The 22,306-nt window shown below is 41.1% G+C and overlaps 1 protein-coding gene across 1 annotated transcript in view; it reads left to right on the top strand.

Moving 5' to 3' along the window:
- Nucleotides 1-22,106, top strand: part of Col1a2 (collagen type I alpha 2 chain) — a 35,056-nt gene extending 12,950 nt beyond the window's left edge. Inside the window, exons 14-51 of the mRNA XM_036182353.1 lie at nucleotides 58-102; nucleotides 390-443; nucleotides 908-1,006; nucleotides 1,145-1,189; nucleotides 1,299-1,397; nucleotides 1,760-1,813; nucleotides 1,933-2,040; nucleotides 2,377-2,430; nucleotides 2,541-2,639; nucleotides 3,578-3,631; nucleotides 4,093-4,191; nucleotides 4,682-4,735; nucleotides 5,203-5,256; nucleotides 5,650-5,703; nucleotides 5,961-6,014; nucleotides 6,976-7,020; nucleotides 8,136-8,234; nucleotides 9,289-9,396; nucleotides 10,026-10,079; nucleotides 11,349-11,402; nucleotides 12,147-12,200; nucleotides 12,297-12,350; nucleotides 12,432-12,539; nucleotides 12,893-12,946; nucleotides 13,670-13,723; nucleotides 14,660-14,821; nucleotides 15,653-15,760; nucleotides 16,425-16,532; nucleotides 16,891-16,944; nucleotides 17,032-17,139; nucleotides 17,266-17,319; nucleotides 17,668-17,775; nucleotides 18,274-18,327; nucleotides 18,450-18,557; nucleotides 18,882-19,140; nucleotides 19,780-19,964; nucleotides 20,630-20,872; nucleotides 21,637-22,106. Of these exons, the coding sequence (XP_036038246.1) occupies nucleotides 58-102; nucleotides 390-443; nucleotides 908-1,006; nucleotides 1,145-1,189; nucleotides 1,299-1,397; nucleotides 1,760-1,813; nucleotides 1,933-2,040; nucleotides 2,377-2,430; nucleotides 2,541-2,639; nucleotides 3,578-3,631; nucleotides 4,093-4,191; nucleotides 4,682-4,735; nucleotides 5,203-5,256; nucleotides 5,650-5,703; nucleotides 5,961-6,014; nucleotides 6,976-7,020; nucleotides 8,136-8,234; nucleotides 9,289-9,396; nucleotides 10,026-10,079; nucleotides 11,349-11,402; nucleotides 12,147-12,200; nucleotides 12,297-12,350; nucleotides 12,432-12,539; nucleotides 12,893-12,946; nucleotides 13,670-13,723; nucleotides 14,660-14,821; nucleotides 15,653-15,760; nucleotides 16,425-16,532; nucleotides 16,891-16,944; nucleotides 17,032-17,139; nucleotides 17,266-17,319; nucleotides 17,668-17,775; nucleotides 18,274-18,327; nucleotides 18,450-18,557; nucleotides 18,882-19,140; nucleotides 19,780-19,964; nucleotides 20,630-20,872; nucleotides 21,637-21,783 (3,408 nt within the window). The 3' untranslated portion in view covers nucleotides 21,784-22,106. The remainder of the gene's footprint in view (nucleotides 1-57; nucleotides 103-389; nucleotides 444-907; nucleotides 1,007-1,144; nucleotides 1,190-1,298; nucleotides 1,398-1,759; nucleotides 1,814-1,932; nucleotides 2,041-2,376; nucleotides 2,431-2,540; nucleotides 2,640-3,577; nucleotides 3,632-4,092; nucleotides 4,192-4,681; nucleotides 4,736-5,202; nucleotides 5,257-5,649; nucleotides 5,704-5,960; nucleotides 6,015-6,975; nucleotides 7,021-8,135; nucleotides 8,235-9,288; nucleotides 9,397-10,025; nucleotides 10,080-11,348; nucleotides 11,403-12,146; nucleotides 12,201-12,296; nucleotides 12,351-12,431; nucleotides 12,540-12,892; nucleotides 12,947-13,669; nucleotides 13,724-14,659; nucleotides 14,822-15,652; nucleotides 15,761-16,424; nucleotides 16,533-16,890; nucleotides 16,945-17,031; nucleotides 17,140-17,265; nucleotides 17,320-17,667; nucleotides 17,776-18,273; nucleotides 18,328-18,449; nucleotides 18,558-18,881; nucleotides 19,141-19,779; nucleotides 19,965-20,629; nucleotides 20,873-21,636) is intronic.
- Nucleotides 22,107-22,306: the final 200 nt, after the last annotated feature.

Below are 22,306 nucleotides of genomic sequence, written 5' to 3'. Positions count from 1 at the left end.
ACACACACACACACACACACACACACCCGCCTGACTGTCTCTTTACTTCCTTCATAGGGTGCCCGTGGGAGTGATGGCAGTGTTGGTCCTGTTGGCCCTGCGGTAAGTTCTGACACTGGAGTGTTGAAAGGCTTGAAAGTGTGGGGCTGGAGCTATCTTCCCTAACTTTTATGAAGTGATATAATTTTGAACACTTTTGCCAAATGTTCCTTGAGGTCTTTGGAAGTCTCCGTTTATAAGTAGCAGAAGCTATTTCAAATTCCTGGAGCTACTGAATGATGCCTAAAGTAAAACTCATCCTATGTTTGGAAACCTCGAAGTCTCTCCTTAACAGAATTTCCTGCTTGTTTTCCTCATCGACTTCAGGGAAATTTCTGCTTCAATTTCAGGGTCCCATTGGATCTGCTGGCCCTCCTGGTTTTCCAGGTGCTCCTGGTCCCAAGGTAAAAACACTGATTGCTGTCACCACCTTGATAGATTCTTTAGCATAATGTGAAATATCAGTATTGTTTGCAGGAAGAGAGAAAATTCCATAGCATCAGCCTAGCCCTCTAAATGGGTACAAAAGGGTTTTCTCAGTCTAAGTTTGCAACACATTTCTCTGTACTTGCACACTGTGTATAGACAGAGCAGCAACCTAGCAACTGACAGAATGTGCTTCCCAAGTAAGGGGGGCCTGAGTAGAAACCACTCACATAGAGACCAAGTCACAGCTGAGGGAGGTAATGCCAGAAAGTCAGAGCTAAGCTTGCAAATTAGAAAGTCAACCCTAAACTTGGTGATAATACACCAGCCAAGCTAAGTGGTTGCTATCCTGAAGAAATTCCCTCAAATTGGGTGCTGAAATAACAGAGGTGTGCTGTTTTGTTATTGACTGCTAATCTTCTGCTGTTACTTCAATTCTTAGGGTGAACTTGGGCCTGTTGGTAACCCTGGCCCTTCTGGTCCTGCTGGTCCCCGTGGTGAAGTGGGTCTTCCAGGTCTTTCTGGCCCCGTTGGACCTCCTGTAAGTAGCCATTGACATTAACATCGTTGAGTAGAAAGACTGAAGGTGGGCTCAAAAAAGGTAAGAAATGCTCTAATTCAGTGATTTTTTTTTTTTTTTTTTGGTTTCCTTTTCCTTTTCCCCCTCACCTCCCTGCAGGGCAACCCTGGAGCAAATGGCCTCACTGGCGCTAAGGGTGCTGCTGTAAGTACAGCTGGGGAGTTGACCTTTGCTGCTCTGGGTTAGAAGCACTTACCTACTGCTGCCTCTGCAGCCTGCTTCCTCCTGATGGATGCTGGTTTTTCCCCCACAGGGCCTCCCTGGTGTTGCTGGGGCTCCTGGTCTCCCTGGTCCCCGTGGCATTCCTGGCCCCGTTGGTGCTGCTGGTGCTACTGGTGCCAGAGGACTTGTTGTAAGTGGTCACCACTAGGAAGTTTGTAGCCTGAGATACTAGCTTTAGTACTTTATATGTTTCTTGACTTTTTTTTTGTCTTCCTTCTGTAACGTTTTACAAAAGTTTGTATTTCTTGTATAGCTGCATTGTGTCTCTGCATAGTCCCTCTGCACACACTCTCTGTCACCTTCCTTCTGCTAGCTTAGAAGCTTGTAAAAAGATAGATGAGGTCAACACCATGTGTGAATCTTAACCATTCAATACCATTTTCCTACGTATGGATTTTTTAGATGACTTTAGCTTAAACGTCCCAAGAGACTTGTCTGCTGGAGACTGTTGACACACTTCTGTCATTGACCACTGTTTCTCTCGGATCTTAGGGTGAACCCGGTCCAGCTGGCTCCAAAGGAGAGACTGGTAACAAGGGCGAGCCTGTAAGTGGTTTCATAATCACAATTTTGTTCATTGATCCTTAGTTTTCAAACCAATTTCAGTTGCTAGATATGACATAAAAACATTTTTGTACTCTTCTTATTCTTTTTTTATTAAATAGGGTTCTGCTGGAGCCCAGGGTCCTCCTGGTCCTAGTGGTGAAGAAGGAAAGAGAGGGTCCCCTGGTGAACCTGGATCTGCAGGCCCTGGAGGGCCTCCAGGGCTGAGAGTAAGTACTCCAGACACAGCAAGTCCGTCATGCCTCCCCTTGGCTGGGAATTGGTCAGAATTTCTGTGTGTATTTCCTAAACGAAAGAGCATCTGCCTTCCATCTGTTTTATGAAATTAGTGACTCTCAGTCTAGTATGTTATTAAATTGGTCTGGAAACAATGTTGACCTATTTTTGCCAGATGCTCATCTGTGCATTCCTTTGGCATTTGGGTAAGACGCCTTGGCTTGGTGTGCAGTGATATCTTCTTCATAGAAGAAATCATGCCCTGTGTTCATAAACTCTACCCTGTGGGGCTCAAAGGTTTCTCTCATGCCCCACGTCCTTTCCCACAGGGCAGCCCTGGTTCTCGTGGTCTTCCTGGAGCTGATGGCAGAGCTGGTGTGATGGTAAGTTGTCCTTTACTCATTTACCAGGAAGGACCTTGACAGTGTGGTGCAGGTGATGTCCTCCGCATTACATTATCAGCCCCCTTATTCAGCCCCTCTCCTATTAACAGGGCCCTCCTGGCAATCGTGGTTCAAGTGGTCCTGCTGGAGTCCGAGGTCCTAATGGAGATGCTGGTCGCCCTGGGGAGCCTGGTCTCATGGGTCCCAGAGTAAGTTTCAGATAAATCCTCATAAAGTTCTGTCTGGAATCGGTGCCTTCTTTAAAGGGCTTCTTAACACTGATGGTAACAACAAAAACATCTTAAAGTAAGCTTATTAGTAGACCTGTTGATACTTACTTTTTTATTTTATTTTATCAAAGCCCCATAGAAGTTTCTGTGTGTTTGGCTAGTTCAAAGGTGTCCTGTGTATTACCTGAATCAGTGACTATGAAGGTTTTGGAAAACTAGATCTAATTTAAAATATTCAAATTAGTTTGGTTCTCTTATCAGCACATATCTTTTATCTTAATTTGTGACTTTTCTATAAGGTATTCATGAAATGTATTAAGGTTATACATTATTAGTTTATTAGATTCATAAGTGAAACCATTTTTCCAGCCATCATAAAATGCAATAATGTATTCAGCATCATATCAGCTATAGAAGAGTGACCTTTTGATCCAGATATACTCAAATCCATAGCAATGGAATCATTTTTTTTTTGCTCCATTATCTCTTATGGGTGAATATCAACTGTAATTTCATACCATAAGCAAGTAATAGGGAACATCAAATATAGTAATAAAAAATCCACCTTAGAAATTATTTACCGAAAGTATTAGTTGTTTTTTTTTTTTTTCTTCCTATCATGGAGTGAATAGTATGGTACATTTTGCCCATACTGTATGTCGCTTAACAGTTTCTTCTGATACCCATAAATAGATCAGTTGCACAGAAATAAAATGCAAAGGAAGACACAAAAAAAAAATAGAAGAAAGATTTCAGAGTTCTTTTCATACTTTCCAGCAAGGCTAACATTGATAATGATTCACTCTTGGCAACAGACAAGAAATGAGGAGATAGTGCTGTGTGAGATTTCAATTAATTTGAGCCTTGAGTGTGGGAGTTGAAGTACCAATATGAAAGGACCCTCGTTCATTTTACAGGGTCTTCCGGGGTCTCCTGGAAATGTTGGCCCAGCTGGTAAAGAAGGGCCTGTGGTGAGTACTGCTCATTTTCCATCACATTTTCAAGAACACTTATTGAAACCTCATCGAGTCTATTCTTGTGCCTTATTTATCCATGAATACATTGAAAATAAATATCAGCCACCTCTACATCAGCTGGGAACAGAAGGTAATAGATTCTAATTAAGGAGTCTAAATGGATGCAGGCCCAAAAGCAGAGAAGGGATAAGGAACCATGACTGGAGAAATTGAAGCAGATGACAGGGGGATAGGAAGGGAAGGAAGGGGCAAATTGCATACATATGAGATTGAACTGCCTGTCTCTGCACTGACATCCTATTAAGAACAAGGAAATGGAGTCATAATTTATTGACACCTTATAGGGGAAGTTTCGTGCATTCAGCAAACTACCCTGTTCCATTATGTGAAAACATCCTAAGCTTGGTAGCAGGAAACCTTAGGGATGATAAGTAGACTTTAAACTCTGGTTTCAGGGTCTCCCTGGTATTGACGGCAGACCTGGCCCAATTGGCCCCGCTGGAGCAAGAGGTGAAGCTGGCAACATTGGATTCCCTGGACCCAAAGGCCCGTCTGTAAGGACCACGACTTCCCCTCCCTCAATACCTCTTTACCACATCTCAGCCACAGTCTCACATTTCTCTCCTGGTCCTCAGAAGTTTACCTCAAGGCAGATCCTTCCAACACAAGAAAGCTGTAGAGCACTCATTCCATGAAAGCATTACCTACACTGTGGCCTCATACCCTGCTAGAAACCTACCTGAGTTGCACACTTCCACAAACAGAGTCCTTTTTGTACAGAGCTTCACAGTGTTGAAGCATGCCTTGGATAATAAATCCAAAACAGAGAAATGTCAGAAAAATACACAAACATTTCAAAATTGTCAGGGAAAATTGGACGTATAATCTTTTCATGTTCTGCTCACTGCACCATCATTTTCCTCTTGCCTTCTATCCCTCCAACCCCTCCACTGTATCTGCCCCTGACTTGGTCCCCTCTTAAGACATGGCCTCTTTTTCGTATATATATAAAATCATATATGTGTGTATGTAATTTTTTAATAGGGTGATCCTGGCAAAGCTGGTGATAAAGGTCATCCTGGTCTTGCTGGTGCTCGGGTAGGTAGTAACTTCTACAGAGAAATCACTCCCAAAATGTGCTTTGTTTGAGGCTGCCTTCTGCTATCATTGTTACTTTCCAAAGTGGCAACCTAAAAGTCCTTTTACCATGCGCAAATGTCTTTATGTTTAACTACATGGAACAGGCAGTGAACTATAACAGATCAGAGCATGTTCTTCAAAGACACAGATGCATCCGGTCTTTCTTGTGTTCATATTAGAATTCGGAGGTTATGAACATGTGCTGATATTCTCTGTTCTTTGTAAACTACCTCCTATCTGTGGACCTCTCTTAAACTACAACAAAAAAGTCAATGGGCACCATTTAGAACTTGGTGAAACTTACAATGGGTTGCTTTAATCCTAAAAATGATAAATTTGTCTTGAGGAATTAGCTTTCAAAGTGCTTTGAAGTATATTAAGCTGCCTGACTTGTGTGTAACCAGCGGCCTTTCTGTTTTATTTAGGGTGCTCCAGGTCCTGATGGAAACAATGGTGCTCAGGGACCTCCTGGACCCCAGGTGTGTACTTCTCCCTACTCCTTTCTAAAGCAAAGTAAGCCTTGTCCTTCAGAGCAGCTATTCTTTCCATAGTTAAGGCAGCAATTGACATCAGAGCTATCTCTTCCATCACTGACATCAATGCTATCTAACTTTGTTTTATGGGACTATTTTTTCTTGAAATTAACTCTGGCTTCCTGCGTATGTTGTAACTAACGATGTAATAGGATACTTTGATTAAAAATAAAACATCATAATCATTATAGTTATGCTAATATGCATAGACCATTAAGTAGTTTTTCCTTCACATAACTGGACTCACGAATTTGGCTTTAGACTCACAACACCAACACATTTTTATGATGCCAATAGGGCAGGCATTAACATCAATGCTATCTCTTCTGTCACTTTCAGGGTGTCCAGGGTGGCAAAGGTGAACAGGGTCCTGCTGGTCCTCCAGGCTTCCAGGTGAGTCAACAAACATGCCAGACTCTGACTTCAACCTCACTGTTCCATCTAATTCACTATAACATCACCACCACCAACCACCACCACCCAGAATATGGCTTCCTCAAGCAAAAGCCATGGTTATTCAAAGCAAACTTTTCTGGAGTAATTTAACAAGACATAATAGTGTTCATGTTCATGATGTTATTCCCTTCATAAGCCAAATTATTAGCATTAATATGGCCATAAGATTGAGATTTTCATGTCTCTTCATTTAGGGTCTGCCTGGTCCCTCAGGTACTGCTGGAGAAGCTGGCAAACCAGGAGAAAGGGTGAGTCAACAAGGAGATGATGGCTTGATCAAATCTCAGCATTGCCTTCTTTTTAAAGTCCCTTTTGCCATGCAATTACAATATAAAAAATTTATATTTTGCACACTAATTATAGCAGTCTACATTGTTGGTGTTGAACAAGGGAATGAAACAACTTATTTATATTTTGTTCAAATTGCCTTGTTTTATGTATTGACAGAAACATCACAATATGAAAGCAAAACCTATTGACTATTCCATGTAATAGCCTTACTTTTTGTGTGTTCTTTGCTATATTAAAATACAAATTATTTCTTTCTCCATAGTGAAAACGTAAATGCACCGATTTTCCATCAAACCAGAGCCTGAAAAAATTGCTTTTAATGTTTTTCTTGGCATTCAAACATTACACTGCTATCCACAATCAGAGCATGAGTTCCGAGTCATTTTCTCTAATTGTGATGGATGCGCCTCAATTTAGTTACATTCTGTGGCCTGGTCTCCTTTGTCAACAGTGGGCCACATTAGAGAGACAGCTGGTCAGTAATAAAAGAGATTCACATGGGTATACAATTAACTAGGTAATGTACAGAATATGATAATTTCTATTAAGAAGGCAGTCCGTTATATAGCTAAAATGTGCAATGCCTGGCTGTGTTTGTTACTACTTATCACATTATCAAAGGCGACAGCCTGCTTTGTCGCTTTTTAAAAAGATAGTAGGCTGAATAATGGGAAAGGAGTTTTCTGATAGCACATCTGGCTTGGACACATCTTTGATAGCAACACCAATCTCTTTTTGTGTTTTCTATAGAGCCAAAGGTTTTGTTATACAATCTAGCCTATAAACCAAGCGTTTATGTGAATAGAGCCCATATAGCTTTATTTTGTAATTCAGAATATTTTGGATACTTTAGCCACAAGTGACTGTATGGACCACACACAGATTTCATGATTTACTTACTGTCCTGTTTTTACCTAGGGTCTTCAAGGTGAATTTGGTCTCCCTGGTCCTGCTGGCCCAAGAGTAAGTGTTACTTGCTTAAATTTCATTAACTTTTGACAACATGTTTTTTAAAAGAAGTAGTGCTTGTCCCTAATACCACTGATGACTTTCCTTAAAGCACATTCCTAACCTCTTCTGTAGATACCATTGGGCTTCTAAATTAATAGTAAAAATTTCTCATTAGTTGCTGGTATTTCCTATTCAATGACCTTATGGTTACAAGAAACATAAATGAACAAATATATGTGCTATAATAAACTACTTAGACAAATGTGATGCACTTATTACAGCTGCTGATTTTGAGCAAAGAAAAGTAATACCTAAGATCTCAGGTGAATATTTATAGGATGTGTAGGTGTTGGGAGTCTAAAGCTAAATTCATGAGTCCAGTTTTATGAAGGAAAAACTACTTGTCTATGCATATTAGCATAACTAGAATGATTGAATAATTTTTTTAACAAAATTATCCCATTGTGTTGTTAGTTACCACATACCTAGGAAGCCGGAAGTTAATGAAAAAAAATAGTACCATAGAACAAAGTTAGAGCAAGGTCCTTTGATGTAATTGCAATGTGAAACTATGGGATAAATATTCAGGACTAGAAAATGTTTTGTTGTGGTGATGTTTATTTTGCAAAGTCAGAGCAATATTCAGCTAAGTAGACACAAATGAACACCCATATACATATATGACCTCTGTTGAATACCCTGTTACATCATTACTACACAAGATTGTCGAGGAGGCAGTAATATGAAAACATAATCTTATCTGTTTATGGAATGGCCATTCAACTAAAACTCCATGACCTTCCCTTTTTACTACTAAGCATGACTGACATCTGATTTTGCCTGTGAATGTAGCACAGAAAAGACCATCCCCTTAAAAGTAAATGGATTCCAAAAGTTGACTATAACATTTCCAAAGCAACAAACTGTGGAATCGCAGTCCCAGAACATCAGAGTATATGATATCTTAAAGATTAGCTCACGCCTTCCCTTTATTATAGGAGGAGAAAAACAAGAAGTGAAAAAAAGTGTTAATTTGCTAAAATGTGGCAGAACTCAACCAAAAACTCTGAGCAAATAAGAATGTATCAGGAAGGGCCTGCGGATGATTTCTGATTGCTGTCTTACAGGGAGAACGGGGTCCCCCAGGTGAGAGTGGAGCTGCTGGTCCTTCTGGTCCTGTTGGAAGCCGTGGTCCCTCTGGTGCCCCAGGGCCTGATGGAAACAAGGTAAAGCTATAATCTACAGATAGATGGAATGGGCCCATATGCTCAAGAATAAGTAGATCCAACAAAAGAGTGATTGTTTTTGAAAGCTTTTGTTTTTTCCAGTTGTGTGGTGATTTCCACCTATTAACAATATGATTCCAGTTAACATTATTTATTCCAAAAGGAAACTAGAAGTCAGCAAATTACACTGCTTATGCTTTTGTTTAAATCTAGAGCCATCCTTTACTTTTCTAGAAAACAGTTTTTGGTTTATCAACATCCAACCCCGTACAGTAAAATTGCTAAAAGAAATAGTCTAAAATTTATAATGATTTAAGTTTTTACCCCAAAGGCACAAGTCCACAAGTTTATGTTCCAAAGCAAATTTCTAGTTTAAGTTTTTAAAAGATAAGATCACAAATCTCTGAAAACCAGGCAACTTGTATGTCTCCCAGTTCTTACCTTCAAGGGGGGGATGTAAAGAGTAGTTTCAAAAAGCTATTTCGTTATGTGGAGGGTATAGAGGGGCAACAACGTGAGAGGGAGAAGAAGAAAGGGCCATGGTGACATCCAGTGGTGCTTTCAAAGGGATCTATTCATCTCAGTAGCTAGCCAACAGGTTTTATGTGTAGAGAATTGTGAAGCTTAATATAAAAATGAAACCCACAGTCCCACTCTTATGGAGACAATCATCTCTCAGTTGATGAGGTCTCTTTCCATGCCACTTGCCTGGGCTAAGAGACTTATCATTGAAAAGGTTGTGTGCAAACAGTTTTCAATCTCTCCTTTCCATTGTCCTGTCTTCTTCTTCTCCTTGTCTGTCTTCCTTAAGAGGACAAGATGCAGGCTGTAGAAGAATACCAGCCACCCACTCTCTGCCCTCTTCTCTTTAGTCACCGTGTCGTTAATAGCGGCCCTGTCCCACACTTCCTCCTTTCAATGGCTCTCCTTTGTGACTCTACACAGCCAAGAATGCCAGCTATTAAATGTTTAAATTGGAATTCTTCAAGAGTTTGGGTCTTGGCTTTCTTCTTTTGCTACTGAAATAATTGATTTCGCATGGTTTTGATTCCAGGGTGAAGCTGGTGCGGTTGGTGCTCCAGGCACTGCTGGGGCCTCTGGTCCTGGTGGCCTTCCGGGAGAGAGAGGTGCTGCTGGTGTACCTGGAGGCAAGGGAGAAAAGGTACTGCTTTTGGACCTTAATACATAGTGTCCATGAACTCCAAGGAAGAACGCTGTGCAGGGATGCCAAGTTGTTCACCATCCTTATAGGTGGTCCTGTAGCATCTTGACATCTGTGGGCATTCCCCTCTGCCACCTAGCACCCACTCATGTCTAAGCTCTAATCTGGCAAAATTCCTTGCTACCGTGGAATTTCACGCAAACAGATGGTGTTGAGTAATACATGAGGCTCATTTTAATGCCACTAACAATAATGCCTCATCCTGCCCTAATTAATGGAGGAAGCTATATTAAACAGCTGTCAGCCGTGCTATGGCATTCGTTATGTTGTGAGAGTGACCAGGTACCTCACCCACTGCCATGTTGCCTTGTCAGTTACTCTAGCCTCATCAATTTGAAACTTGCTTCATTATGAATTGGAGGGATATTTATTTTATAATCTTCAACAATAATCTGAAAGGGCGCTTAAAAGATGAGTTTCATACTGTTTTCCCCATTCAATGTTCTATAGGGTGGTAGGAAATTGAAAAGCACTAAAAGTCTTAAATGATGGCAGACATAGAAACGTCTGTAAAAGCTCTTACAGTTCATCTCCAAAGCAAAAATGTGGCCCTTGCTTTGTACTTTCAGGGTGAAACCGGTCTCAGAGGTGAAATCGGAAATCCTGGCAGAGATGGTGCTCGTGTGAGTAGAATTTTGTTTTTAACATTTGTTTGTTCTTAAATTCTGTTTTTATGTTTTACTCAGTTTGAATTTGGCAAATTTCCAAGGTAGAACTATAAGATAATTCAATTTTAGTAAGCTTGCAAGCCATTACTTCTTAAGTCACTAATAATATCATTTTACATACTCCAAAAGAAAATTTAAACATGATATGCCTTGAAAATCACATCCTGACTTCCTTTCTACTGTCTTTCCCATTCATTATGCTAACTCCAAGCTGTACACCAAAAGCTATAGGTTCAGAAGAACACTGATTGCTTGTTTTAAGTGATAATAAGGCTTTTAGAGAAGCAACAATTCTCTTACATTTTAAAAAGCCACAACCCCCAACCATGCCCTACGCTTCACTTGTCTGCCCTGAGATTTGATCTAAGGGCAGTTTCAGAGAGTAGCTGTGACTACCATCAGTGTCACAGATGACCCTGAGGAAGTCTAATTATCTCCCTGAGCTGCCAGCACTGTGGCACTTCCTCCTCAGTCACCTCTTCCTCCAAGGTGATAACCCACTGTAACACATTCCTGGTCTTCTTTGTCTTGAGTCACACAGTTCCTGCAGTTCCAAATAAGGCTACTTACTTGCTCTGCTCCAGGGAATGTCATAAGAGTGACAGAGTTCAGAGCTCCCAAATCCTGCTCCTCTCTGGCCTTTCACATTTCCGTGGCCTTTGTCAGCTCTTTCCTCAGCTGTTCTGTAGGCCTTGCTTCCTGAGCTAACTTCTGGGGGACCATGATAAACAGCACCAACATGAATCCAGAGCGTTCTTTTTCTGTTATTATTAGAAATGTGTGAGTGTGTGTGTGTGTGTGTGTGTGTGTGTGTGTGTGTGTGTGTGTGAGAGAGAGAGAGAGAGAGACAGAGACAGAGAGAGAGAGACAGAGAGAGAGAGAGAGAGAGAGAGAGAGAGAGAGAGAGAGAGAGAGAGAGAGAGAGAGAGAGGGACTGTGCCTATTGAGTGGATATGTGCCTGTATAATAGCTAAATGTGGAGATCAGAGGACAAGTGATGAGTGTTACTTGTCTCCTTCTTATGTGGGTCCCATGGATCAAAGTCGGGTCATCCGGCCTCACTTCAAATACCTACTGAATCATCTTGCTGGGCCTTGGGAGCTTTCTTGATGTCCTACCATAGTGTGCAATGCAGGTGTTTGACACTTCATGAGGAGAAGGGCAGAGTTCAGTATGGATGCTGTGTGTTGTTTTCAGTAAGACTTGCTTCCTTTTTCTTTCTAGGGTGCTCCTGGTGCTGTAGGTGCCCCTGGTCCTGGTGGAGCCACAGGGGACCGGGTAAGCATGCATTTGAACTTAGTTGTATACATTTTCCCTGAGCTGTACTTCTCTGAGCTGATAGAACTATCTAAAATCCCCTGCTTGCCCTAGTCCCAAAGAGCCTCAGCTATTCATTTTTATAGCTGAGTCTAAAGAACACTTATTAAAAAAAAATAAAAATAAAAAAAAAAAACCTAGCTGGTGTGAGAGAGCAGCAAGAAACAAATGTTGCTGTTTGGTGCTTGCTTCCCAGGCTTATGGGTATGCCAGCTGTCTGATCTATACCATAATCCCTATCATTTGTTTTAAAGACTTTCCCTGTTGCCCATTAACAATATCCTAATGCACTAAGCCTTCTCAAAGCCTTCAATTGTAAAAAGGAAAAAAATCAATAAAATACATAGTGTACCCATTTCACATCGAACAGTCCATTTAAAATAGACCTTATTTATTGTATTGCGAAGATTGCAGCAAATAGATCAGTCCTGTGCCCATCTAAAAATTAAAATGTCCTCCTCCTGGTATTATGGGGACTGATTTATAGTGTTTCGGCAAATGAACAACCAATACCACTCCACCTTTTAAAATGAATCCAGCCTTAAGCAGAGGAAGAATTCAACTCATTTTATTCTCTAAAATGTGCATTAGTCTCTTCCAAGGTAACTGCAAACTCTAAAATGGCCTGTCTGCTGCTCTTCTCTCCTCTCATCATCTATGTGAAGTACATTAAACAACTAATCTCTGGCCTTTGGTCCATTACAGGGTGAAGCCGGTGCTGCTGGTCCTTCTGGCCCAGCTGGTCCTCGGGGTAGCCCTGTAAGTAGAAATCAGAGCTTTCTGGATACTCAGATTTCATGGTTTACACACATTCATGAAACTGAAACTGTAACAACATCTTTCCCTTCCTCCTAGGGTGAACGTGGTGAGGTTGGTCCTGCTGGCCCCAATGGATTTGCTGGACCTGCTGTGAGTATCACTTACAGCAGATTAATCTGACAACATCACAGTGAATCAGAAGGCTGGTGCTCACCGCTCTTCTTCCAACAGGGTGCTGCTGGCCAACCTGGTGCTAAAGGAGAGAAGGGAACCAAAGGGCCTAAGGGTGAAAATGGCATCGTTGGGCCTACTGGGCCTGTTGGAGCTGCTGGACCATCTGTAAGTTAAATTCTCTGCTGTCCAACATACTCCAGCATTTTTATAATCCAATACATGCCCATGAGGTGCCTACTGCCTACTAAGCATTCCAGATAAAAGACATTATTTTTAAAACTTCACATTTAAACATCACTTGAAAGTTTTGTAAATATCTTGTTTCCATTCTTAGTAATCTATAGTTAATACTAAGAAAAGAACATTTATTTCATGTGACATAGATAATTGTGTTTTGGTTCTAAATTTTCTTCAAGGATGGAGGAAATAGATGAGAATGATCTCTCTGAAAACAAGAACAACATTTGTATGAGTTACTTGTTTTATGATTTCATGCCACCTTTTTTCCTTGCATTTAGGGTCCAAATGGCCCACCTGGTCCTATTGGAAGTCGTGGTGATGGAGGGCCCCCGGTGAGTATTTAGAATTGACTCATCACTCTTCTTTCTTATCTACATACTACTGACAATTTGAAAGTTTGAAGATCTTGATAAATCTGAGCTGTAATAAGGGGATGCTTGAGAACCATGTTCATTCTAGTCAGAAAAAGTATGAAGTTAAACAGTACTGAGATCAAAGTCAGCTACAAGGGCATTAACTCAATTCCCAAAGCAACTTAGGCCTGCAGATGTTGCTACTGTCTCACTCAAAGGAATGAGCACAAGCTCAGGTAGTTTAATTGGGAAATAAATAATTTATTTCCTAACTTTTATCCTTTTGTTAATGTCTCACTTCTTCTGACTGACCCTCCCCATCCTTGTCCTGGCTTGTTTCTATACTTCTGTCTATAAACAACACTGCTTTTTCTAGTATCCTTTCCCTTCCACCCAGCCAAGTGGTCAATAGACATTCATGTTTTATAATGAAAATATCTTCTGCTCTCCCCTATCACCATCAGATAACCTGTTAGCATTTCAACAAGTATCATCAACCTTAACGTAAACTATGGGCATTACAACTATTTGCATATTGATAAACCAGGACTCTAGTTAAGAGGCCCCCTACCTGAAGCTAAGTGCTTCCTCTTCTGTGGTCCATCTCTAGTCCCATGATGATTTTCCAAAGAGAAAATGTTTATCTTATCCTAATTCTTGGAGGTGATTTGACCGTGGACTTTTAATGTGCTTGGTTCTTAGGGTATGACTGGCTTCCCTGGTGCTGCTGGACGGACTGGTCCCCCTGGACCCAGTGTAAGTACATTATTCCAAATACATATCTTCATTTACACTTACTATAAGACCTGACCTCTAGTAGGAAATTAGAGAAAACTATCAAAACAAATTATTAATATTTGCTAGTACTTTCCTGATTTAAAATTATCTTTGATGAATGATGAAGGCAAAATCATTGCAAATTATACTTTAAAATATCAATTTTAGTAGCTGCTGTTCATGTAAATGCCTGCGCCCTTTGGAATGCATGATTTCTTTTTAAAAGAAAAAAAACAGAATCTTTGGTCCCATCTCTGATATTTCTGTATCTAATTACCCTTTATCCCTACCATTCTGCCTCCATTCTCAAGCTGTAATTGTTCCTGAATTTAAAGGTGGTTTGGCCTCTAATGTAATTCTCATTCAGTCCCTCCTGTCAGGACTCAAGAGAATTTAATTAATTATCAAGGATTAAGTATTCCAGTTAAGGTTTCAGGGGGAAAAATATAGCAAAGATGTTGATTTCTTGGAATCTTTTACAGATTCATAACAGAAAAATCCTCACTCCTTGTAGGCATTTAATTAAACCTAGTCAAGAGCATATGCATTTCCTCAGTTATGAACAGAATGCCAGGGTTGGCTTTGCTTAAGAAGAAATGAGCAGAGTCTGCAGGAATCCAAAATCCCCTTCATTGACATCTAAGACTTAAATCTTTCCTTGGTTCTGATTCCAATATACGAGGGTACCAGTGATATAACATTCATTGCCTTCATCACTGCTGACTCTGCCTCATCAATTTGTTTTGTTACAGACAAGAATTGCTTCTACCTATGAGAGTCTTAAAATTTCCAAAAATGGCTGGGATATTATTTTTCTGAGTGACATTGTTTGATTCCTAATATCTAGGAGCTGCGCAGCTCTGCTCCAGGTCTGTCACAAATAGAAAATAAATAACTTTGTATATTTGATCACAGGGCATTACTGGCCCTCCTGGCCCCCCTGGTGCTGCTGGTAAAGAAGGGATCCGTGGTCCTCGTGGTGACCAAGGTCCAGTTGGTCGAACTGGAGAAACAGGTGCATCTGGCCCCCCTGGATTTACTGGTGAAAAGGGTCCCTCTGGAGAACCCGGTACTGCAGTAAGTGATTTCAAACTCCCTTTTCTCAATACTTAAGTTGAGTTTGAATAAAGCTCCTTTACAAATCCTCAAGTGGAATATATCTATTAGTGAGTAATGCAGGCTCTCAAGTTGAGCTCGGTTGAGCCCGGAAATCTGTCCAGCACACAATAAGGTGTCATGGTGTTAGCAGATGCCCTGAAAGTACAAAATAAGAATGACAGAGGATGAGGAAATACAGCTTCACTACATCAGCCTTTTCTCCTCTCAGGGGACCCAAGAATTAGAAAAGAATCCCATTGTTGTGGCCATCCTTCTATCGATTAATCAAACTTTATAAGCTGCTGATTTAAACATTCCTGGTTTAGAGTCACTGCTGCTCTGCAAGGTGCCCATGTCAGACCTTAGAAGTCAAGGTCAAAATGTGCTTTCCTGCATAGAGTCTATAAAAATTAAAGCCAGCCAGCAGTGGTGCATGCCTTTAACCCCAGCCCTCAGGAGGCAGAGGCAGGGGGATCTCTATGAGTTTGTGGCCAGCCTGGTCTACAGAACAAGATCCAGGACAGGCACCAAAACTACACAGAGAAACCCTGTCTTAAAAAAAAATCTGTGAATGGCTCCCTTACTCTCAACTACACACACACACACACACACACACACACACACACACACACACACACACACACCAAAATGTAAACTTATGGTGATTTTCAGAGAAAAGACATCCATGGAGTCACTGGCCTGTTCCTAAACACAGGATCCTTCCTTTTCACAATCCTTGAGCTAATCTGTATTAGGTGATAGAGTCATAACAGTAATAATCAACAGGGTTTTTTTTTTCCTCTCATCTAGGGACCACCTGGCACCGCAGGTCCTCAGGGTTTTCTTGGTCCTCCTGGTATCCTGGGTCTCCCTGGCTCTAGAGGTGAACGTGGTCTGCCAGGTATTGCCGGTGCTCTGGTGAGTGTTTGACACCATTCTAGTTCTCATTAACACAATAAAAGATTTTAAAAGCTGCCACTTCAAATGTGACAGATTGATCACTGAATAATTCCACTTAAGAATTTTATTCATGGCATTTCCTTTATACAGATCACATGTCACTTATCTAGGAAGCTTTAATACCACCTTACTTAGACACACACCATAAAGACATGGCTTAACATTATGCAGAATGATTTTTGTTCTTTCTACACGCTTAAAAACGATATAAGTTCTAATTGCATTTATCCCTCTGCAATGTGAAAGGCTGGCATCGTTTATCCGGCAAGAAGAATGAGACTCTGAAAGTCCATGAATCATTCCATTTAACCCTATACATGACAGCAGCTAGGAGCCATCTTTTATCCAGAAACTATCAATTACATGAATTAATTTTATTTGGGATGTTGGATGCCATCAGACCACCACCCCCCTTGTACACAGCCACATCGACACAAATGACCCCCTAGGTGTAGAGACAGGGCAAGTATGATGCCCGTGGTGCTCACTACCATATTGTGGCCCATCTACATTCAATTTACCTTCTCTCTTAACTAGAATTCCCTGGGAGTTGCTTTGGGAGGGTGAGGTTAGCATTCTCTCTTATGATAGTGATGTTATTTTATCTTCTCTGCTACTCTAGGGTGAACCTGGTCCTCTGGGCATCGCCGGCCCTCCTGGGGCTCGTGGTCCCCCTGGTGCTGTGGGTAGCCCTGGAGTTAATGGTGCTCCTGGTGAAGCTGGTCGTGATGTGAGTGCAACACTTGGTTTGTAAATAAAACCAAGCTGAAATTCATTGTGTGTTAACTTCTAGTTGAGATGAGGCTTCATGCCCTAAGTTTCTAAACTGGATAATCTACTTCTCCAGATAGATTTTTCTTGGAGTAAAACTATGGGCATTACTTGGGTTTGAAAATGACATTTAACTAGCATAGTTTAAATTGGGGCCCACATATTTACAATACTTCTAAAACCTGAACTGGGAGGTTCTTGCTCCTATTTTTTTTAACTATCTGAACACTGGGAATAAAGCAGAGTAGAAGAGACAGTGAGGCTAATGGACCACAGAACCTCACCAGGAGTCTTCATTTGCCTGGTTTTCTTCATAGGGTAACCCTGGCAGCGATGGTGCTCCAGGTCGTGATGGTCAACCTGGACACAAGGTCTGTGTGCTTTTTCATCTTTCTCTAATTTGAGAGTGATTAACATACTGACAGATTAATGCTAAGCTTCACTTTTGCCTCTGGTAGGGAGAGCGGGGTTACCCTGGCAACATTGGTCCTACTGGTGCTGCAGGTGCGCCTGGTCCTCACGGTTCTGTGGGTCCTGCTGGAAAACATGGAAACCGTGGTGAACCTGTAAGTATGTAAATGTTGTTACCCTTGTGGACTTCTCTCTGACTCCACATTTAGAGGCTGTGGAGCCATCAGGAGAAAGATCTTGGGCCTAGCTGATGAGTTCTGTTTTTCTTTTCTAATTCACAGGGTCCTGTTGGTTCTGTTGGTCCTGTTGGTGCTGTTGGTCCAAGAGGTCCTAGTGTATGTACATGGTGATAATTAACATTTAAGAATTAAGAAGAATAATTCCAAACTATCTGCTTAGACAATTGATGATATACAGGCTAGACTTTGGTATTTGAATCCATGCTGAGAAATGATTCAGATGATTTTATTTATCTTAAGTCTATTCTGCTTGTTTGTATTAGTTAGTCATAAGGATGTAGCCCTTTATGCACTGCTCAGTTAAATGAGATGGCCAGAGAACATGGCAGCCCAGTTAGACCTTTGCATGCCTTAATTTTCCTTTGTAAATGAATTAAACACCATTTGAAGAGAAGTGTTATTGTTTTGAAGGGGTAGAACCCATCTCTCTTTCTTTCTTTACAGGGTCCTCAAGGCATTCGAGGTGATAAGGGAGAACCTGGAGACAAAGGGCCCAGAGGTCTCCCTGGCTTAAAGGGACACAATGGATTACAGGGTCTTCCTGGTCTTTCTGTAAGCACAATCTGACCATCTTTCCTGAGTTCTAACATGAATGAATGACCCTCAGCTCAGAAGGCCCCTTCTCAGATACCCACTGTTACCATCCTAAAACACTCTGGCTCACATAGCCATTCCAGTTCTCTAGCTAACTCCACCTCTCTCCAAGAGGAGAGAGGATGCTATTTCATAACCCAACACAAAGAGGTAAGGGTTAAAGGAGAAAGAAACATACATCTATTAAAATCTCCTGGCAACTATGTCCTTCAACCCCACTTAAAATAAATATAATTAGAGGGATGACTAATACTTCACTGTTGAAATAGCTTGTGGAAAAAAATAATTGAACATAATAGATATAATGGGAGAAAAGAGCCCACTTTACATTTTCAATTTTCTCAATCTAGAGTCCATTGAAACTAAAGTTTTCCATTCAATTTGAGAAAAAAAAAAAAAAACTATCTACTGATATGTGTTCTGAAAGTATGATTTTTCTCTGTTCTCTTTTTAAAGGGCCTACATGGTGATCAAGGTTCTCCTGGCCCCGTGGGTCCCGCTGGTCCCAGGGTAAGTAAACTAAAGTTAAAATTCATCTCTTGAACTAAAGAATTGTCCAGGCAATGAGCCCTGGGCTACTGTCACCGTGGAGTTTTCCTCATTGACAAGCACTTGGTACCCTTCTTTTGTAGGGTCCTGCTGGTCCTTCTGGCCCTGCTGGCAAAGATGGTCGATCTGGACATCCTGGACCAGTTGGGCCTGCTGGCGTTCGTGGCTCTCAGGGTAGCCAAGGTCCCTCTGTAAGTATGATTTGGAGAAATAACTTAGGGCATCCCCTGACCAAAGGAATGTTTTCTTCAGACTGTACGGTGGAGATTTTGATAGCTCATGGGAGTAGCTCCACCTCAGCTGCTCTTTGAGAAGTTTGTAAACTGTCTGTATGTGATGGGGTTTTTCAATCCATCTATGTGTCCCTGAGATCAAGGTGTTTATTTTCATAAGCTTGTTTCTATTTCTCATTATTAGAAGGTGTTTTTATATGAAGTGCATGTTAGAGCTTCCTGTCCTGGCTGCTTCTGCTGCTATCACTAGTTCAACCCCCTCTCCCACTCCTCCTTTCACAGGGTCCTCCTGGTCCCCCAGGTCCTCCTGGTCCTCCTGGTGTCAGCGGAGGTGGCTATGACTTTGGTTTTGATGGAGACTTCTACAGGGCTGACCAGCCTCGTTCCCAGCCTTCACTCCGACCCAAGGACTATGAAGTTGATGCAACTCTGAAATCTCTCAATAACCAGATTGAGACCCTTCTCACTCCTGAAGGCTCTAGAAAGAACCCTGCCCGCACATGCCGGGACTTAAGACTCAGCCACCCGGAGTGGAACAGCGGTGGGTCAAAATAGTCAAACCACACTGATCCCCCACACAGCTGAGCTCCCAAAAAATCAGTTTCCGTTGGTGTTTACAATGAAAGTGTATTTGAGATTAAAAAAAAAATCTATACTGTCAAAAATCATACCTGGTTAATTAAGCATCATTTTCTTCCCCAGGCCACACCCACCCTTAAGTTTGTTGAGTTACTCATTTATTTCCTTGCAGTTCTAGGGATTAAAAAGAAGGCCTTGGGGCTGGAGGGATAGCTCAGCCATTAAAGGCTAGGCTCACAACCAAAAAATAAATAAAAAGAAGGTCTTAGACATGCTAGGCAAGTGTCTAACACAGGGCTACATTTTGTTTTGAGACAAGGTCTCATTAAGTTGTCTAGGCTGGCCTTGAATTCACTCTAGGCCCAGTAGGCCTTTAAGGTTTGATCCCCCTGCCTCAGCTGGTGAAAACATTCTGATTGGATATTTCATGAAGGAAAGGGAATTCTTAAATGTAGTCCCCTTCTTCCCATTAAATGTGGAATGGGTGATGTAACAACACCATCAAAATGTTTTTAAGGGAATCAGTATGAATGACAAATTATTATTAGAATCTACATTTTGGAGTAAGAAGTTTACCTGCTGTGTTTTCTTTTCTGAAAAGATTACTACTGGATTGACCCTAACCAAGGATGCACTATGGATGCCATCAAAGTGTACTGTGATTTCTCTACTGGTGAAACCTGCATCCAGGCCCAACCTGTAAACATCCCAGCCAAGAACTCATATAGCAGTGCCCAGGCGAACAAGCACATCTGGTTAGGAGAAACTATCAATGGTGGCAGCCAGGTACGAAATTCTCCAAATACTCCTCCTTCTAATATGATTTTCTTGGGGTCATTTGCTTTTTAATTATTTGTGCTTTAATCCTTTACCCACATGGGCTTATTCAAAGAAACTGCACTTTTTACAGGTCCAATTCTATCCTAGACTGCACATTCAAACAATAGACACATCCATCTAATTCAACGTTATTATTCAAATTTGACTTAATGGGTAATCATTGGAGAAATGGCTAGTGTCATTTCATGTAAAGGTGCCCTGGCCAGCAGATACCCCCCAGCTATGCATATGTATTTCAGAACGTGAGCAGCTTTTCTGAATTTTTAATCAAACTTTTCCACCAATGTTACTTAATGACACTGAAATTCAGTACACCACGGAAAACAGAATGAGATCTGACTCCGTCTCACAGTCGCTAATTCTAATGAAGGGACATTCACAGGAATGCATAACTGAGTCAGGTGCTCTTTTCTGATGACCTTGCCCTCACCAGGTAGATCTTATGACCCTAAGGCAAATGAAGATTTAACAAGTGCATTGAGTGTCTTTAAAAAGCGCCCTTTCCTAGGTTCCAGCTATGACTCCATTATTTTGCTTTATACAAGTCTTTCTTTATTGAGTTTTAATACAAGTCTTCCACTCAACTGGAGTTCTTACCTTCTTCTCTGTAGTTTGAATACAACATGGAAGGGGTAACCTCCAAGGAAATGGCAACTCAACTTGCCTTCATGCGCCTGCTAGCCAACCGTGCATCTCAAAACATCACCTACCACTGCAAGAACAGCATTGCATACCTGGATGAGGAAACTGGCCGCTTGGATAAGGCTGTGGTTCTACAGGGTTCCAACGACGTCGAACTGGTTGCTGAGGGCAACAGCAGGTTCACCTACACTGTCCTTGTAGACGGCTGCTCCGTAAGTAATGAGAAAATATAGGGAGAGCATTTATTTTAGTAAATGAGGTGAAGGGGTCCAGGTTTGACTATTAAATGAACAGATGAATGAGAGACTTAGCTTTACTGGCCTTTCTTTTATAAGCACATTTAAATTCATCCAACGATTCTCTGATAAATACAGAACTTATTATTAGATACTGCCTTCTGAGCAGCTCTGATATACTGAGCTGACTCCTATGTCCACATAGTCATTGCTTTGCCTTCAACGTTTAGAGATTAGCATATACCAGAATTCAAAGTTTCTTGAAATTTAAAAGGCTTCTATTACACCTTAGAGTATGGCCTACATTCAATTTTTTTGTAGAATATTTCCTTTATAAAGAAAAGTATGTAGCCTATTTTATATAATATGCTGTAAGTAGAATAAAATTTTAGATGTAAAATTACTATATACCTACCTAGCTCTCTTTACACACACACACACACACACACACACACACACACCCTTGAAAATAATATTATAGAAATGTCACTAGAATGTGTGTCCAAAATTGAACACTGATCATTTGAAACTGATCCTAAGTGGGAACCCTCCCCTGAAATACACCCTTGACACTATAATGATGTCAACAGTGACATTGTTAATCAGGGGCACACATCCTCAGAAAAGTGTGTGGACCTGCCGAACAGCGGCTCTCCTACACTCTGATACTTAGATGTAAGTCAGAGGCAGAGGTAATGCCACCTTATGCATTCTCTTCCTTCTCCATTTTTTTTTAACAGAAAAAGACAAATGAGTGGGGCAAGACAATCATTGAATACAAAACAAATAAGCCATCTCGCCTGCCCTTCCTGGACATTGCACCTTTGGACATCGGTGGCACTGGTCAAGAATTCAGTGTGGACGTTGGCCCAGTCTGTTTCAAATGAGTGAACTCAACCTAAATTAAACAACCAAAAAACCCTGAAAATCTTTCTCTTTGCCATTTCTTCCCCTTTTTAACTAAAAGCTGAATCCTTCCATGTCTTCTTGCACCTACATCTTAAACTGTGGGCAAAAGAGAAGGGCTGGTCAGAGCAGTGTGCAATATGATCCAATTAAGTCCCCTCCCTTGGCCCTTCTCCAAAATATTTGCAATTGTGGTTTTGGTTTTGGTTTTGGTTTTTAATCTGACACCTGTTATGGAAATTGTCAACCTTTGTAAGAAAACCAAAATAAAAAATTGAAAAATAAAATTAAAAAAAACCATGAACATTTGCAAGTCTTGGCTTCTATCTTCCACAGAGGGAAGTTTAAAACCCAAACTTCCAAAGGTTTAAACTACCTCATGACACTTTCCTGTGAGTGTAGACCACCTCAGTGGGAATCGACCCAGACAGACATGGACAGAGGTACTAGTTTTGTTCTGCTTGTGATACAAAGGTGCTAATAGTATTGCATATACTTGAAGAA

The sequence above is a fragment of the Onychomys torridus genome, chromosome 3, assembly GCF_903995425.1.
Source record: "Onychomys torridus chromosome 3, mOncTor1.1, whole genome shotgun sequence".
NCBI classification, from domain to species: Eukaryota; Metazoa; Chordata; class Mammalia; order Rodentia; family Cricetidae; genus Onychomys; species Onychomys torridus.
This window is presented reverse-complemented; position numbering and strand designations above follow the sequence as displayed.